Here is an 18,837-nt window from a genome sequence, read left to right as displayed (position 1 = left end):
TGCTGATGAATGGTGGGGTCATATGTTTAACGGCACAGACTTGAAACTGTTGTTTCCTTTGACGCACTTTCTAGCAATAATTGAAACTCAGTTGAGTATGGAGCTCGGCGAATAGGGGGTGGAAGTAATAGAAAGTCTTCTTGGAAAGGATTGGACGTGAAAATAAAATGGAGACGAGGATCTATAGAGGAGGGAGGATGGGGGATGGATGAATGTTTTGAGTGTTTGTAAAATATTTTAAAGGTTTGTATAAACCAATAACATTTTAAAATAAATATCCATGAGCATGTGAATCCATGCAAGACCCATGCTGGAGAACAAGAGTTACAGGTAAGTAACTTGTTCCACTCATCTTTAGACTTCAAGATAAGAAGGATTTACCTGCATGCGTGTTGTGGATACAATCTATTCCAAAGTCCTCCGTTATACAGGTGAAGACAGAAGGTTCCAAGGAAGTGGAAAGCTCCTCCCCCTACCTCAAGGGCACATCTGAGATAAAAATGCTGAGGACCAATGACGCACTGCTGTCTGTACATTGGAACAAGGTTCCTCCTCACAGAGCTGTTGTGCCGTCAAGACAAGCAAATAAGGTATTTGCAATGGTACTATCTCCCAGGTCCACCTTAAAGGGCCACAGTGGCTTAGAAGACCCCACTCATTGCCTTTTCAAGACACTTTCAAGTACTCTTTAGATTTGCAGATCAATGTAATTGCCTTTACCCCTGTCTTCAGCCAGAGTGGCCCCTTTGCTCTCAGAGTTTGCATTGTCTCTTTTTCCATTACATGGTGGGTCTTGAGTATTTTTAATTAGTTGGGTGCATTGTTATTTTTATTAAAGTTTCTATTTTTATAGAACGTTGGTTGAACATTTCTATTTTGGCACAACCATACTATTGTTTGTGGTGAATCTGTGCCAGCTCACAGCCCACCAGAAGAGTACAGCCTGCCCTCAGCCTATGTAACCGAGATAGGCAAAGGATGTATATCTGTCGAGCTGTGTCTGTTTTACCTTTATGATTGAGAAGACTTCTGGTTTATTAATATTGTGAGGCTGAGTAGGTGCTTTAGGAGTAGTCGTGTTGTTACACTCACCTTATTCTAGTGTTGAGTTTCTTTGCACCCTCCTGAATTCACCAGCGGGCCAATATGCTCTTGATGGTGCGTTTTATGACAGCTCGATGGATGCAGAATAGAGTTGACCTCTGTTGGTTTCCAAATGGTCTTCATTTGAAATGCATTGTCTTTCATGCATAAAGATCAAGGTTTTCCTTATTATTGCAGATTATAAGGATATTGTCTATATAAAGTGACAGCACATGTTTTTCTAATACTTGCATTTTTGGTGGCGTTGGATATGTGTGTTTAGAGAGGCCTAAAGAAATGTTGCCCAAAGACGCAGCATACCTAGCGTCCCTGACGACCCCAACAGTTTGATTTTAATACTCTCAATTAAAGATAATTATTTTTCATTGTAAACAAAAAGATATATTGAAATGAGAGGTGCGTGAAACTGATTCTTTCTCCAAAAAGTAGTTGAATGCTTCTATTGCAAGGTTGTGTTTAATAGCGGTGTAAAGAGATATACATCAAAGGTTATTAATGTGTACTCATAACTCAATTCAATTTAATCTAGTCAAAATAGCAATTGTATACCCTGGTGTAAGAGTCCAACTCTTTTAAATATGAATTGGTATTTGTTTTTGAGTACTTCATTTGCTGCTTTTGATGTCTCACAGCAAATGTTGAAGCCGCAGGATAACCGCATAATCCACGTTTACAAACATGAAACATCATTACCGTTTATTTAAAACAACAATTAATAATTTGGTGTCTAACCATTAATCCAAATTGCAAAAACTGCAGCTTAAGTTCTGTTTTTTCAGATGTAACTATGAAGAAATGATGATTGCTATAGAGGTTTAGTACAGGTTGGAAAATGCTTGTTTATATGTACATTAAGTGGCTATGTCTGTTTGTCTACGGGCAAAATTAAACATTTAACACATGGTTGTACTTTTATGTATGTACCACCTTCAGAAAGCTTGCGTTTTGGCATCTTATGTAGTAAACTCATTAAACAGAAAGAAAATATTTGTTTATTCTTCACTGTACTTTTATGATGTGTGGTAAATCAGATTTAGGAGACTGTTCAATCTAAACCTATTGCAAAAGTGTTTCTTGGCCCGATCTAAAAAGAAAGAATAATAAATGGTGCTTGTCAGTCATTCTTACAAAACTATCACAGCCCTCTGTCCCAAAAGCCTAATCTAACCTAGGTACTCACCCTACCACCAATTAAAAAGACAAATAAAATGTTGGCCTAAAGAGGTCTCAAAAGGATTTCCTTCCTAATACAATCTTTGACTTTGCAAATTAAATGCTGATTCCTCCACTCTGGAGTATGGTTTATTTCAGTCGCCACTTTCTGTTCCAGTTTATTTCCCCCTTTTTGCGGTGTTGACATTTTTGTCCTGTCGTGGATTACAAGGTCTCTCACACCTGCGTGAGTTTGTTTGGCCTTCATCCGTCTGGGGTCCTCTGGTTTCTCACCCTGCTATGAAGTATTATATCTTGTACCCCTTCTTGGTTCTTGGGCTCGTTCAGCTTTCACCCTCCTGAGGGTCCTCTGGTTTCGCGCGCTGTCGTGGGGCATTCGCACTCGAAGCCCTACTTGGGGTCGTTTGGCTTTCTACCTGCAAAGGGCCTTCTGGTTCCTCACTCCTCTCTGGGGTTTTGCAGGCCCTCTCTGCCCTCTTACCTACTCTCAGGAACATCCACATACCTTCTGTGTCATGGCAGCATTCATCGGAGGAGGGGGTCTATTAGCGACCACAGAACCGCGGTTCAGCTTCTTCTAAAGTTTACCATGTAGATGAGCCCCCCAAATAAATACATTCTGTATTTTTTTGTTATTGTGGTTTGGGTAAAACTTACCTCATTAAGAAATGTTTTGTTCAAATGACATACAACCGGTTTGTCACGTCGGCCTCCTCTTCGGTCGTAGCCTTGTCAGCCTGTGCACAGCGGGCGCTGGTTAACTGCTTCTGGGCCAGGTGGTTGTCTCGGTCGAGTCTGACTGACTCCAGATCGGTCTTGTGCAAGCAGAATTCCGTGGGCTCCTTGGTTCCTCTGCAGAAGACGCTGGCTGCGTCAAGGTCTCAGATGTGTCTGTCTTCCAGGAGGAGGTCCCCCTCTTCCACTCTGGTATTGCTCCTGTGGCGTCTATGGGCTCCAGCTGAAACGAGATTGTGTGATCCGTTTACTGTGTTTCTTTTAACAGGTGTCTGATACCACACCAGCCTTTCTAAAGTGTTGCAAGTACAGTTATGTGGGCCAGTCCCCATAAAGCCAGCAAACACATGGAACATTTCATATGAACGAGGATGAAAAAAATCAATTTCTGGGGATTTCTTGTCCACTAAGGGGGAGTACTAAGTGGGATCCCACTTTCCCTCTACCTTGGGGGGTGTTAAAATTAGCTGGCTCACCTCCCTAGTCCCAAAAGGGGTGGCTTCCCTTTGGGGAGAAAGGATGAAATCCCTGGATTCGTCACATATATACAAAACTGTACATGAATAAAACTTAAAATGTTTTAGACCAGCGCAAGCTCATTCTCCTCATATTGTTTAACTCGCCCTTGACCTTTCATCATACCCTGCATGTTCGAGCCTAAGCTCCACCCCGGATGAGGTCTAGATACAAACCGGGGGCTGTGGCAGGTTTTGCGGCAGAGACTAGTGCTGTACTCAAAGCATGGCTCTGGAGAAAGCAAAACTGTTACACCAGAGCGCATGACAGGCTTATCATTGGACAGCAATATTGCAGTGGGTCCACCTTCTGGATGAATCGATGCTCATTACCCTTGTGTGTATAATAATAAATATAAATTATCTACACAGTTTTATTAATGATCCAACACATGTTTGCACTTGCAATATAGTGTCTTTCATGGTATCCGGTGATTTTAATGAAAATCATTACAAAAAGGTATTTTTCAGAGAAACAATTAGATTGAAAAAATACAGAATGTTTTTATATATATATGGGGTGGGGTAAGGAGTTAAAACGGGTGGGAAGGGTTTTGGGATGGGTTTATAAGCGTAATGAAACAGGGGGCTTGGTGGGGGGACCCCCCAATAAAAATAAAAAAATCGGTAAATGTTTCTCTGAAAAACTGAAAAATACCTCTTTGTAATTGTTTTCAGTAAAATCACATAGAACCGTCTTTTATACTCATAAATATAAACACATCAATAAAGTTCTCACTTTCTTGTTCAGCAATTATGTATATTTATTCTCTTGTAGAGTTAATATATGCGCATTAAACATAGAATAGTAAAGAAATATAGTCCATGGTTTATATGGATAGTTAACTAAGAACAGCCTAAAAGCGATCTAGAGGCATGAATCAAAACATTATTACAGGTATAAAATGTGAAATACCCCTGCAAAGGTTTCTTCTTGCCCTTCCTCTGAGCTTCGATGGATCCATTTATTTTGTCAAGGGAAGTATGAGGGGCAAAACAGGTTATATATGGACACTGTGTCAAAACTCAGTACCATACTAAACTCAGTGTGTCATAAGCACAGTAAAGATTGAAAGGCTAACCTAACAAAAAAACATCATGGTGTCTCGTAATAGTCCTCCCATGAATGTTGAAAAAAAATGAGTAAACGGCGCTCGCTGGCAGATCTCCCTTGGTCTTCCCCCACAGGCAGGTAACGGCTCAGGACCGGCACCGAGGCCAGCAAGGCGAGGCCCCTCAGGGGGCTATCCTCCATTGCTGCTGCAGACATGCCGTTGTGGCAAGTGGTGATAATTTGAGGGCTGCAGTTGGCAGACTGGAAGGGACAAAGCCCATAGACAATAGGGTTCCTGCACATGTAGATAATAGCGAGATAGCCACTGGTGAAACAAATTCAATTAAAGCCCAATTCTGGGTGCTGTTCCACTTAGGTAGTTCAATTCTGGCTAGGTTGCTGCTGCGAATTGAAGATAACTGAGGTATAGCACCCCATATAGACAACAGTGAGGAACTGTTCAAAAATGCTGTTCGGATCTTGGTGCCAGTTGCTCCAGTCTCACTGATCTGGAAAGCAGAATGTTTACTTGTGTCTCATTATGGGTTTTGTGGACTCCAATAGGACGCGCCTTATAGGGCTGTACGTTCTGGTTTATGCCAGGTAGGTTTAGAGGACGGCCCTCTGTAGAAAAGGGTTGAGGCCTTGGCAAAAACATTGCGCCGTCCACTTCCCGGTTGTTCTCACGTCCACGCTGTATGGTACTTTGATTCTGCGTCGCGGGCCTTGGAGGATCACCTGCCTCACTGTCCCATCCCCCTGAGCCATTGTGATAGACCTTTGATGGAAGCTCAGGGGAGGAGAATCACAGTGGGGGTTAGGTTAGATTTAGCATGACTGCTTATCTGTGTTACCAGGTGAGAGTTTGTTTAGAAATGTGGGTTGGATTCCCAGAACCCTCTACACTAGGAATGGTTCTGAAAAACCTTGTAACAATAACTATAATGCCAATTGGAGTGGTCCTCTGTATTGCCAAGATTAACATGCTTAGTTTTGGGGAATGTGGGTAAAGGTAGGGTCATTGCTACGTACAGAGATTACAGATAATTAAAAAAGGGGCAATGAAACCTCTTACACACCTATGCTCAGAACTGGGAACTCTTTCTGGAGGTTTAATATTCCTAAATGACATTGATAAATGTTGCTTTGGTTTAACAAAGCACTAGGAGTGCCTCTGTTCTATGTTACTGCTACTTTATAAGTCATTTCTGTTTGAAATGATACCCTGTTCTTAAAAAAAAAAACAAGTACACAAAAGTATCAGCTTAGTAAAAGTCTTAATTCTTTTAATTTGTTTTTAAAAGTTTTCACAAATTAAGGCCTACTTGATTGAACATCTGGCTTCTCATGCTTAAGTCATATTAGATATAATACTTGGTAGAATTGTTATAGGGCCTAGCATAAATAAGTATCTTAAAGAAAAGGTTAGTTTGTGCTGTAAAACTTGTATTTTAACTCAATTTATCACATTGCAAGTTTTTATTTCAGTATTATACCCTATATTAAACAGGGTGCAAAATTTGCACTTTCCCTTAGCCAATCGGCTAGTGATATTTTACACTTGGCGATTAACAAATGGTATGCTCTGTGCATATGTCTAGAATGGAGGTAGCAATGGACTTCTTTGGCTGGTGAGGCGCTTGCAGCTTGAATTTCTGCTACCTGCATATCATTTTGATAGTTTGTATCTTGTTACTTTGTGTTACTGCCCACGATGTAGGACACTGATGGCAGGCTTGATTCATATGTTTTTTACTCTGATTGAGCGGATATTGTGGTTATATAAGGCTAAATTATGCTCAATTATATTGTTACTGATATCAAATTTAATAATCTTAATTTCATTTTTGTACTTTTTAAGATGGGGACTCATGGAGAAGCTGTGGGAAGTTAATTCTTTTTAAGCAATTGTAACTGCACAGTTACTGATGGCTCGCTGTCTAAAAGATGAGATTGCTTTAGTGTGACCAAACTGTTATGTGGAATTACTTGAGGTTTATTATAGAGAAAAACGAATATCAGAGGGTAACGGCAAGGTCGAAATGTTTCTCAAATGTTGGGCTCCATTCTAAAGTTACTTAGAAAAAATTGACTAAAAGGGGGAAGAAGGTTTTTGCTAGCTTGGTGTAATTCTCATACTGTGTTTTAATGTGCTACTGTATTGTATGGTCCCATAGGCGAAGGAGATCAATGACCAGACAAACACTGAAAACCTAAGTTCAGAGTGGTTTATTAGGGAACTTTAACAGTGCAGGTGCAAAATAATATACAGGGATGGCACAAAGTGAAAATGAAAGGTGTCTGGATTTGTCCGTGATTTGTAACTAAAATCTTCAGAGCAACCAGGCCTCCAGATAAAGTGCGTACTAGGCCTTTTTATGCATGGAAATCTTGTAAATACGTCAGCTTTATTGTTTTCCTGTGTACATTTACACACAGGTTTAGAGCAGACGGCTGTGCAAAGGTCAGGTTACTTGACAGAAACCAGAAGACTTCTTTTGATTTTTATCTACATGGATGTAATGGCAAGCCACTGAAACAGAATGTATTTCTCTGAAGCCTTTCAAAAAAAAGAAACTGCGCGCTTTGATATAAGGAATGGTTTCCTTCCATTTAGCTTCTGCTGTGTTGATGGTCATGGAGCAAACAGAAGCACTGTGCATATTTATTTTCTTAGAATTTTAGGATTTTATAATTAATAAGATGGAAAACTAAGTTGCAATCTTTTTATTTTTTTTTATTTTTTATTTGGTTGGTTCAAATAATAAACCTTTCAAATATACACATATCGAACATCACAAATAGAAGAAAAATAAGCGTAGATACAAAATTGAATAACAAATAAATACAATTACAATTTAACAAATAAATTCAATCAAATTTAACCTTTCCGAGGCATTTGACAATTATCCAATTGGTGCTGAACTCGCATTTAATACTCTGAAACTTATCTTCCTAATTGTGGGAAAATTGAATCGAAATATTGCACGATTGCAACTCTAACTGCCAATTTTGTGCTGGTAAATAGGCATTGCCAGATTTGAGATGGGTTCATTGGACAATAGTAAGCGATAAATTTCTTGAAAAATTGTTGACGTTTATCATTTAACTTGGGGCACATTACTATACAATGTTGAAGTGTTTCCTTTTGTGAGATATCCCTACAGAATCGACAGTAATTCTGTTCTTGTGGGATTTGTTTTCTTCTGGCCAGCACATCCTGGGTATGCCACAAATTTAGTCTAAAACGCAGGTATTTTTTGCCTATGGCGACGGGCACTTGATCAAATAATCAGCCAAGATTCTATATTTGTTATGTCCAAATAAATGGACATCAAAGTCCTTATAGGCAGTGCAGCTACTATGATTGAAAATCCAATCATGTTGATAGATTTTTGTTTTTGCTCGTACTGGATTCTGTAGGAGTATCTCTAAGGTAACTAAAGCATCCGCCAATGCATTTAATGTACATTGGCACCAGACCTTAGGAAATGTATGATTTGCTAACAATAAATACTGAGCTGTTACACCCAGTATGTTTGGTGTGGTGAGTCCTATTAAGCATTTTCTGAGCATTGTACACATTTTCCACACCACCTGGGAATATAAAGACAACAAGCCCATCTCAAATCGTATTAATGGTAGTGGAGTACTATTCAGTATATGTAATACCTTTTTCCAGAACTGGGATTCTAACATCCCAGCATTTGGGATCTTTTGGAATTTTGGCTTCTGAGCCGTAAATCAGTACTGGTATCACCTTTTGCTGGTAGAATAGAACAATATGTTTATAAGAATATTTTACATATTTATAACACAGAACTTTTGCTTGTGATATTAAGAACTGTAATTTACACTTTAGATCTTGTTCGTGCACATCATTCACCATTGTATCCGCTATAATAACACCCAAATACTTGTACTGCGAAACCCTTTCGAGGACCGTGTTTTGCAACTTCCACTTATGTGAGTTCGTTTTGGATCTAGCATTGTTTTTACATACTACAATTTGGGTTTTATCTGTGTTTATCACAAGATTATTCTTTCGCACATACAGATTAAGTTGATTCAGCAGATTTTGTAAACCAACAGGAGTTAAGACAGTAGAACAAGGTCATCTGCATATAACAAATAACTAATTCTCTGACTGCCCAATTTTGGTGCATCACTTATTACATCTGTAAACGATTCTCCCATATCTAAAATAAACATGTTAAAAAGAGTAAATGCCAGAATGCATCCCTGTTTGAATCCTCGTTGTGTGCTAATGCTGGTTGAAAACTGCCCCCAAAAGTCAATCTGACTTGCATAGAGGTGTTTATACGCAGGAGCATGATCAATGCTAAAAGGGACGATGGACACTTATAGTCGCTTAGCTTTTTGTATAGTAACGCGCAATCAATGGAGTCAAACGCGACCCAGAAATCAACAAATGTTAAGTATAGCGGTTGATTCTGGGTAGCATAAGCAGACCTTATCATGTTACGAGTAATGATGTTAGGTGTCGTACCCAGACCTGCCACAAAGCCAGCTTGGAATGGGTCTCTTAGTTGTAAGTTCAGGGTCCATTTGTTGAATTGTCTCAACAGAATCTGAGAGAATATTTTACCGGGAACATCTAAAAGTACGATCGGCCTATAACTGCTTGGCAATCGCTGATCGCCCTTTTTATAAATTGGTACAATTATTGAGTGCTTGCAAGTCGGAGGTAGCGTTTGAGTGCGATTTATAGAGGTGTATATATTGAATGGAGTGTTTGCCCAGAGATCATGTTGTTGTTTCAAAGTCTGATTTCATCGCCCATCTGGACCACAAGCTCTTGAGCGACTAGCTTTTTTATTTTATAAAATATAAAATGTCCTGTATGTCAAATTAAAAAAAAAATGTTTGGGGTATCTAGTAACTCAAGACTTGAGCATTCTGCCGGGGCAGCATAGAGCTCTGTGAAGTGATTTATCCATTGCTGTTCTGTGACACCATATGCTTGGATGGCTATTTGGGTGCCTTGTGTTGTTTGATTCAAAATAGCCCAAGTCTTGGCTATATTTTTAGACTGCAATATACTCCGCATGTTTGCTCCATTCCTCTGGTAGAGTTCTGCTCTTCTAGATCGTAACCAGTTTTTCTATTTTGTTTTAATGCGACTTAGAATGGCGTTTCTGGCGGCCATGGGATATTTTAGGGCCTCCCGTTTTTGCAATCTAAACAAGGATTTTCTGTTTCTTACATCATGATTATAGACATGTAGTTTCCACTTTTTCTTTGCTGATTTTGAGGTGTGATTCTGAAATAGCTGCATCATGTTGCTGTATATAATGTCATGTTTGGAGCAACCCATTCTTGTTTTATCTAATTCAGTGGCTAAATATTTACTAAAATGCTTCAACGACTCTTCTGACCATCATGGCCTATTTTGGCCAGAGTTTATAGTAAGAAAGCTTTGTTGATGTGTCTTCCTCTCATTCACACATTTCTTGTTTATGGACCATTTAGCTATCAACAGATCGTGATCACTTGCATCCGACTCAGATACACATACTTCAAAATTAGATGAAACAGGACATCATTCACATAGACATAATCAATCGTGGCATTGCAAGATCCCCGGCGCCATGTTGGATGGGGCGGAATATCAGATTTGAACGCTCCATTAAGCATATGCAGATTATATGAATTTACAAAATGATACCAATAGAAAAGTCTACCCTTAGTATTAGAAGAATTTTTTGATATACAATTCAAATTAAGATCACCCACAATTAGTATATAAGATACTGAGGATTCGAAAATGACCATATTCATTAATTCGTTTAAATCTTTAAGGAAGCAGAAATCTGATATTCCTCCATTACAAATTAATCAAGGCGCATATAGTTGTCTGCATAGTCACTTTTAGTAATTGCATATATGCATTTAGCATTGCCCATATTTCCGATTTTGTACCTGAGTCTATTTTAATGGCAGTGAGCAATCCCGATGTAGGACGCCCACGAGTTGCTTTATTCACCGGGTCCAAAAAGATATCTTATTTATCCCATATTGGGGGAATTGAAAGCCACGTTTCTTGAAACATGGTTATGTCAAAATTTGCTAGATGACTCTCATTATTATTGAGCAAATGCTTGAAACCCCTTGTGTTCCAATTTAGCAAGGACATTTCAAGCATATTTGTGATTGAATATAGTTAATTATGAGCCCGAGCACATTTACAATTGCATTTGTTGTGATTCATGGTTGGTATATTTTGTCGGACAGACGAGACATTGGGTGTTGCCTTATTTGTATTTATTGTATTAGTACTATTGGGATCAACTACTTGAGATAGTTCAGCTGAGATTACAAATCCCATAGAGAGTAGATGATTTTTCGCAGACCAAATTATATTTTGAATTACTTGCGTGTTCATCCAGATTTTTACCGAAGTGACATCTGTGTCTTCGACAAATTCCACAATGGCAATATCTGTTGACATGATGTCTTCAAGTTGTGGTATATCTGAGAAAATAGCTAGTACAGAATGACGGTTTAAATTGTATTGTGTAAACGGAAGGGGTCGGCAGGCCAATGTAAGAAAATAAAAGGCCGGTCGGTTTGCAGGTTGCGTGATATTTTGACCTCCCTTCACTGAATTAAGCCCTTTACTAATGATTGTGACGTTGTTAGGGGCTCTTAGATTATTCATATTTGCTACAGCTGTTTGGATCATCTGCATTATCTCTGGAGTCATTTCCGCTAACGAGGGATTATTATTTGTTCAAACCACTTGACTTGTAGGGCAGGCTGCAATACCATCATTAGCAAGATTGGGAAGGCCTCCTACTAAATTGGAGTCTATACTGCTCCCACCAGTACTTCTTGACAGTGTGCTGTTTGATGCAGGCTTTACCTCTTCACTATGTGTATTACTGCTAACCTGATCTCGATTAGTGTTTGACCGTTCATTGGTCATATGTATTTCATCGTCACTGGTGCAAGGCTTAATTGGGACATCACCATTACTGGTTGCAGCACCAAATGTTGGTATTGCCATCCAACCAGTCATATAGGCATCTTCAGCCTTTCAAATCTCTTTACGATGATAGTCTGTTGAGCTCACCTCTATAGATACTCTATTTCCGGACTCGGAGGTGCTCTCAGCGGACTCATCGTTGCGTTATTGCAGGGCAACCGCCCTAACAACGTCATCCAATGGTGAAAATGGGATTATGTTCTCATTAGAATTAATTATACCATTATTGACTCTGGCTAGCCCTTGTTGTTGGTACTTTTTTGATACGGCCTTAGATGCTATTATGGAACTTTATTTTGGCATGCTAATTGCCTTAAAAAATTGTTTCGTTTTAGTGGTGGTTGTTTTTTTCAGCTCTTTTTGATTTTTTTACAATTTCACTTGAGCATGTACCCCTGATTTCTTTTTAGCCGCATCTGCAAAGATTGTATATGCTCTTTTTGAGGATGCAAGTGAGGCTGAATGATTACCATCAATTGTTACATCCTCTTGAGTTCGGGGGAATGATATCATTGCTTTTATCGTACACAATTTTGTCAAACAAGGGAACTGAGAACACTGGATTATCTATTACTTCACAAGGCACCGTTTGGGTAAAAGTAGAGATAGAATTAATGGGCAGTTGGGTTGGTCTCCTATTACTTCTGCTTTATAATTCAATAAATTGATTATATCAGATTGCCATAGTAGTATTTTCTCTGTTTGACTGCTCTGAATGGGTAGTTTTCCATCTAGAGTTTCGAATAGTTTGGTCATTGTTTGCAGCAACAAATTCATTGTGTTAAAGGTAACTTCTAATAATTTAGATATTGGCTCCAATTGTATCATGGTACTGGGAGCCATTGAGGATCCCATAGATTTTCGACGGTTTGGTGCTATGTACAAAGCCACTAAATCCGATTGAGATTGACAATGCCAGGAAACAGAACTGGCGAACCCGACAGGTTGCCAGACAACAAATGATCAGAAAAGCAAGAGTTAGTTGAGTCCAAATCAATTACACCCGCATCATCTGGCACTGATGACATCAGATTGTTAGGAACTACTAGGTCTGCTGTAGCAGGGACATTATTTAACAACACGCTGTCAGACATCGAAGATTTGCTCGAGATCACGGATGTGATAGTACCTATTTCCGATTCACATGAATCAATGCCTGCTACTGGATTCAAACAGGCTGTAATCGCATTCCAGAGTGTTGCTGCATTTAAACGTTTATTCAGAGCTTGCACGGGCTTGGAGATTTTAGAGCGCGCCTTTGTAGGTAATGTTTCTGTTACATCAGCCTTCGTTAGTCCAACCGATTTCGTTGATGAATTAACGGATTGCTGAATGTCTTTACAAAATTTACTTATATCTGAATATGAGTCTTCTTTAAATGAGAACTTCAGAGATTTTCGATCCGCTCGCCCGGTTGGTGTCGAGCAAGTTTGATTTAGGGCTTGTTTCCACGAACTCGAAGATTGAGTCCGCTGCTTGATTTCTTGTCTAGACAGCATTTTACCTAGTGGCATACCGGTTTTCAAGATCGGTACTGTATGCTGCATCATCATTAGATTATCATTATCATTAGATAATGCACGAGTATGCTTGAAGTTGCCTACCAAGTTACCGTCCTGCCTCAACGTCACGACGAGTGCGGCGAAGAGGCTAGGTATGTGCGCGAGCCCGTTTTTAACTCTTCACACCCAAAAAGTGACAGGGCTTATATTTAAGGCGAGTTTACAGGCTTTTTTTGGTCTAGACAAGAAAAAGAAAAATATATATAAATCAATACAGGTACAAATAGCGTTCTGCAAATCCTGTGAAAATCTTGATGGATATAAATACAGTGAGACGTTGTTTACGGCAAAGTAGATCCACTGCACAAGAGGCACTTAGCGGGTACTTCGCTAGGTGCGTGCGCAAGCACGATTTCAACTCTTCGTGCCAAAAAAGGGGCGGGCCTTATATTTAAGCCGAGTTTACAGGCTTTTTTTGGTCAGGAGATGTTGTTTACGGCAAAGTAGATCTACTGCAGGAGAGAGGCAGACGAGTAGCGTGCGAGGCAAAGAGGCACTTAGCAGGTACTTTGCTAAGTTACAATTGAGAATTAATATTTTGTAACAAATAAAGCTTTTTTTGCAGTGAAAGCAAACCAGTATTGCACAATTGTATTTTTCAGAGTGCTGTGTGCATAATCATGCCGAGGCACATCATTTTTACACTTATAATTTAATGTACACTCTAATTATAAAAACAGTGTGTAAAATGATGACTATGCACAGTCTAGTTTACATCCATTGAACCTTGCAGTCAATGGGATATATTACTATAAATGGACAGTGGCAGCAGAGGCTTTGCTCAAGGGTGAGTGATTTTCATTACACCAATCACAGGTGTTCTAGCCTCTCAAATCTTCAAGACTACAATTAAAACATCCAAAACCTGACTCTCCAGGAAGTGCAAGTGCTGTTCAAAGACAAACAAATGTAATTAAAATAGAAATTCAGCAAAACATGTCCCTGTGATGATCCAGATAGGTATTTAACTTTATGTAGCGCTTCATGAATGGTTCATCCAACATCTAGGTACTGTGATTATTATACCTCAGTCGAAACTCAGTTAACCGACCTCTGAAGGATGCTAGCCAATAAGATAGCTCAGCCTGTTGACCACTCGTTACTGTAGGTTGCAGGTTCGAATCCCGGCAAGGCCAACTCAACTCAGCCTTTCATCCTTTCAAGGTTGATAAAGGAGTACTGACTTCGGTTTGGTGATTATTGTGATAAATTTGTTCTATGTACAGCGCTATATAAATAACCATTTGACTATTATATTAGGTAGAGAATTTAGCATGGAATCCTTGACTCTCTGTACTGTCGTATCATAACATTGGCACACCATTATGTAGTAATAGCTTCAGGAAATGAGCAATTTTCACCAAACATCAAAAGACAATTCTGCTATCGAACCTCAAAACGCACAATACAATACAATTCATGTTTGCTTTACTATGTAATTGGCTGGGGTTTTGTGATTTCAACATTTAAATATATACAGGAGAGATCAAATGGCCAGACAGAGAAATAATGAGAGGTGTATTCTGTCATAATGAAGAAAGCTGCCACATAGTAATGATTTCCATACAGTTTTTGCACACGTCAGCTGGATGTCACATACAATTTACTCTCTTGCAAAGGAGAAAAGTCCTTTTTTACTCTCTTAAAATCACATTTACTCTCAAGGTTTAAAAATAGGGAGTAAAATACTCACACCTCAAAATCCTATCTGGAGCACTGAGAGCAACAGAAAGTTCAACATGACTTACCTGCAGGCATAGTCAACAGTTTGTTATAAGCAAACTGAGTGCTGAAGTAGTCTCTCTTGTTTCGCTGTGACTTGCCTTCTCCTGGGATTTCTGGCTACTCTGCAGCAATCCTGGTTTTCATGGGCACACCATCTTTCTTTCTCCTTTTCTTTCTTAAGTTGTTTACCATGAAAACCAGGATTCCTGGGGACTATCCAAAAATCCTTGGAGAAAGCAAGACACTGAGTAGCCGGAGGCTTTGTTTACTAGTTGCTGGCCCCACATCCTCCTCCTCGATCTTCGGCATCTGTACCCTGAGGTGCTGTGCCTTCTTGTGAGCCTTCCGAATCTGGGTTTCAGGAATTGAGGGGCTTGTTTAGTGGGTATGGTAGGTCCCAAACTCGTAGATGTCGACCCAGACAGTGTGGTAGGGCAGGAGGATGGTAAAGTCCTCTTACTCCCCATCATGTGGTTCCTTTGTGCCTTGCTCCCTCCTCACCAGCTTATACCCCACTTCCCTGATCAAGTTCTCTCAACTAGAATTTGCCTTGCTCCTCTTGTAACCATATCCCAGCTTTCCACTCCTCTGTTTCTTGCCTTAATTCCTGTACCAAATTCTACTCCTGTTCTCTAGAACATCATACTAATCTACACTCCGCCACTTTATTTGTCAACTCCTGTAGCAACTCATTGTTCCTTCCTCCACTTTCTTCTCCCTTTGTATTCTCCTTTGCACACTTTACACTTTTCCTTTGGGTACCTTTTCCCAGTGCCAAATCTCTACCCCTGTCACTCCCAGCCCCTATACTTCTTCAGGCACCTTCTTCTTTTTTCCCAGGCTTTTCCTATTTCTTCAATCTTCTTCTCCTCTCAGGGCACCACCCATCTTTTCAATGCCTCTCTCCAACTCACAGCTCTCGCTTGCAGTGCCTGCATCCATCACCTTATTGATCTTCTCCAGCTCACTACTTTCCCTCACACCTCTCCTCAATGGCTTTCCCCATTTCACAACTGTTTTCTAAACCTCCATTACCCCTCTGGGCACCACCCCTATCCTCAATGATTCTCAACTCACAACTTTATCTTGCAACTTCTCCACTCCCCTGAGCACCATGCTCTCTCAGGCCATCACTCCTTATAAGCAGCCCCACTTCTTTTGGCTCCTTTGTTTGGTCACCTGGGTCTCTCCTCCAGCTCCCTGGCTTCAGTGAGGTCTGGGTTCTGGTCCTCTCTCCCAGCCTCCTGGGCTCTGCTCCCCCTCCAGGTCCTGCTTTTGTCCCCTCCAACTAGCTTCAAAATGTCTACAGTCTCCTAACCACTTTCAATCTCAAACTAAGCTTTTAGGTTTTTATATGGCTTTAGCCCTGCCTCCCAAGTCCCACTCTCTGGTGAAAGGATGACTCTGGTATGTCAGCTGGGATGGGGATTGGTTGTTGTACTTTGCCTCTGCGGATTACCTAATACCCTGCTGTGGGACTTGGGGATTGGCCCGTCCCTCCTGTTGGAAGGTCCTCTCTGACTGCTATTCCCCGGTTTCTGCATTCCAGTCTCTTTCAAAGGAAAGTAAAACAGGTGCCCATGCTGCCAGCTGCTTCAAGTTGCCATTGTAGAGATGTCCTGATGGGTCTTACCATTGAGGGTGGCTCACACCTTTGATGTTGTACTTGGTGCTAGCAAGTCTGTTCTCATGGTTGGTCCTCTCTCTCTCTGGTTCTCACATCCTAATCCCCTTCCCGTTGGTTGGACGCCCTGAGCACATCTGTTTTTCAGTAGAGACCATGAATGTGGTAATGGATATATGGCGAGATTAATAGATGGATCGATGGAAAGATGGATTGAGAGTTTCCCTTCCTAATTCAGGTCCCCATTTTAGCCAAGTGTGCCAGACTACCGTCCTTCTTTTCTCTAACAAGCCAATAGCTGCCAAATTCTTGGGTTCAGTTGAAGGAAAAACACTATGCTTTGGGGGGAGCCTGATTTCCTGAATCCCGTATGGTCTCTGCTTCCTAGATGTAGGGGGGTGTCTCCCTTAAAGGGATCCAGTCCCAAATTGACCCCATGAGACGCTCCCTTGCACTGGGAGTAAGTGAGGGTGAGCTTGGGGTGGATGCTTCCTGCATTGTTGGTAACCCATAATGGAGGTTGCCCAGGCCAGGTAGGGGACTTTGTCACATATGATAGTTTGGCATTTTATAAACAGATTGTCAAACAGAAATTAAATATATACATTATCTCTTTCATAGAATAAAAAACAAAACGCCCTTTGGAGTTATTCCAACACGGCCAGGTGATTGTCATTGTTACGCCTGAACGTGAAGATGTCTGTTGGTGATCATTTCGTAATCTCTACACCCATGTTCTCCCCCCCCCCCCCCCTATTGTAGACAGGAAATGGGATGGTCCTCGCGAGTCCTGCATTGACCTTACAGAGGAAGAGGAGGAGCGAAAAGGTGATCGGAACAAACCCTTAGACCCTGGACCTGCTGATCAGTTTGAAAATACCTCGGCGCATGGTAACTTGTATTTCTATCAACTGTTTATTTTGTGCTGTCCATTCTCTCCTTTCTAGGTTTCACTCATGGAGGTGGCAATAGCCACCTGTATGAGAAAAAGCTTTTGGTATATAAAGTCTACATGAAATTGAGACTCTGGGCTTCGCAACCCTCCACGAAGATTGGAGCCACTAGGCCATTACACGCCCTTGAGCCGACGGTCCAGCGGGGTCTCCCGGGGCAGAGTCTCACAAATATACAGACTGCTGGACAAGGGGGACTCTGTGGTGTGGTGTCCATAAATGAGTAGATGGGAAGAGGATGTGGGGGAGCCAATAGAAGATGAGGCTTGGCTGAGGATATGGACGAGAATGCATAAATCATCCAGATGCATCACGGATAAAGCATGTGCATACAAATTTTGCCTCAGGTGGTACCTGACGCCAGAAAGGCTTCATCGTATTTCAGCCTTAAGTTGTTGGCGGTGTTGCACGGAGGTGTGTTCGCTCTTCCATATAGTGTGGATGTGTGCAGTGGTAGAGCTCTTTTGGAAGGAGGTGCTATCCATAATTAAGGTTGTTACTGGTCTGTCTCTTCCTATGAATCCCCGGGTGGTATTGCTGGAGGACACAGGTGACGGGCTATTTCATCTGTCGGGTCCGCTGGCCACACTAATTGGGCACTTTCGCTTGGTAGCCAAACTAATTTGGGACATTATAGTGGCAGACAAAATTACTGCAATTCGTGAGGGGAGATACGCCAAATACTTGTCTGTGTGGAGCCCTTTTATTGACTTTTCAGACAGTTGCCCAGAGATTGAGGGTAAGCCCCCGCAGATGCAACATTTTGCCTTACTGTAATACATCCGGCAGCGCATGTTGCTCCTGGGGGGCGAAATGGGCTGAGCTGCTGTCGGATGGGCCTGGTGATGTAGACTTGCTCTGGTGCGTAGGAGCTTGCACTGTTGTTCTCTTCCTGCCATCTTTTCACTCGCTATGTGATATGAGTCATGTGATTATGTGAAACGCAAGGCATGTGTACACGTATCTGTCTCTTCCCACAGTACGTTAAATAAAGGTTTTTTGAAGTATACATGAAATCCCCATTGTTTTTTAGCATTTGGTGAGGGACTCATAAATGTCAACATGAATACCAGTAGTATATTGTTCTCCACATTCTTGTCACATTTATATCATTTAAAATGGCAATTTCTGACTACAAGAGTTGTCTGTAAGATTAATGGTTATTGAATACATTCAGATGGTCTGTATCTAAGTGTGCATCATATTGAGTGATCTAGCACAGCTATGTCTGCCTGCAAAAGCATCTTTCTGAAAGATAATGGGGTAATCCTAGCTCTTGAGCAGCGTGTTGTTTAACAAAAGCTTCTTTCAAAGTTTGCCTTCGACCAATTAATTTCTAAGCAAAACAGCATCCCAGCAAGTACTTGTTAGGTCAAACATCCT

At 40.8% G+C, this 18,837-nt stretch overlaps 1 protein-coding gene across 8 annotated transcripts in view; it reads left to right on the top strand.

The window, feature by feature from the left end:
- LOC138567561 (uncharacterized) overlaps positions 1–18,837 on the top strand; it is a 2,466,350-nt gene that overhangs the window by 2,394,555 nt on the left and 52,958 nt on the right. For all 8 annotated transcript variants that reach the window (XM_069645900.1, XM_069645903.1, XM_069645902.1 and 5 more), the window contains one exon: positions 17,264–17,392. In XM_069645900.1, the coding sequence (XP_069502001.1) occupies positions 17,264–17,392 (129 nt within the window). The remainder of the gene's footprint in view (positions 1–17,263; positions 17,393–18,837) is intronic.

The sequence above is a fragment of the Ambystoma mexicanum genome, chromosome 2p (assembly GCF_040938575.1).
Source record: "Ambystoma mexicanum isolate Mex_15411 chromosome 2p, UKY_AmexF1_1, whole genome shotgun sequence".
In the NCBI taxonomy this organism is placed as follows: domain Eukaryota; kingdom Metazoa; phylum Chordata; class Amphibia; order Caudata; family Ambystomatidae; genus Ambystoma; species Ambystoma mexicanum.
Note: the sequence above shows the minus strand (reverse complement) of the source record. Positions and strands in the feature narration are given on the sequence as shown.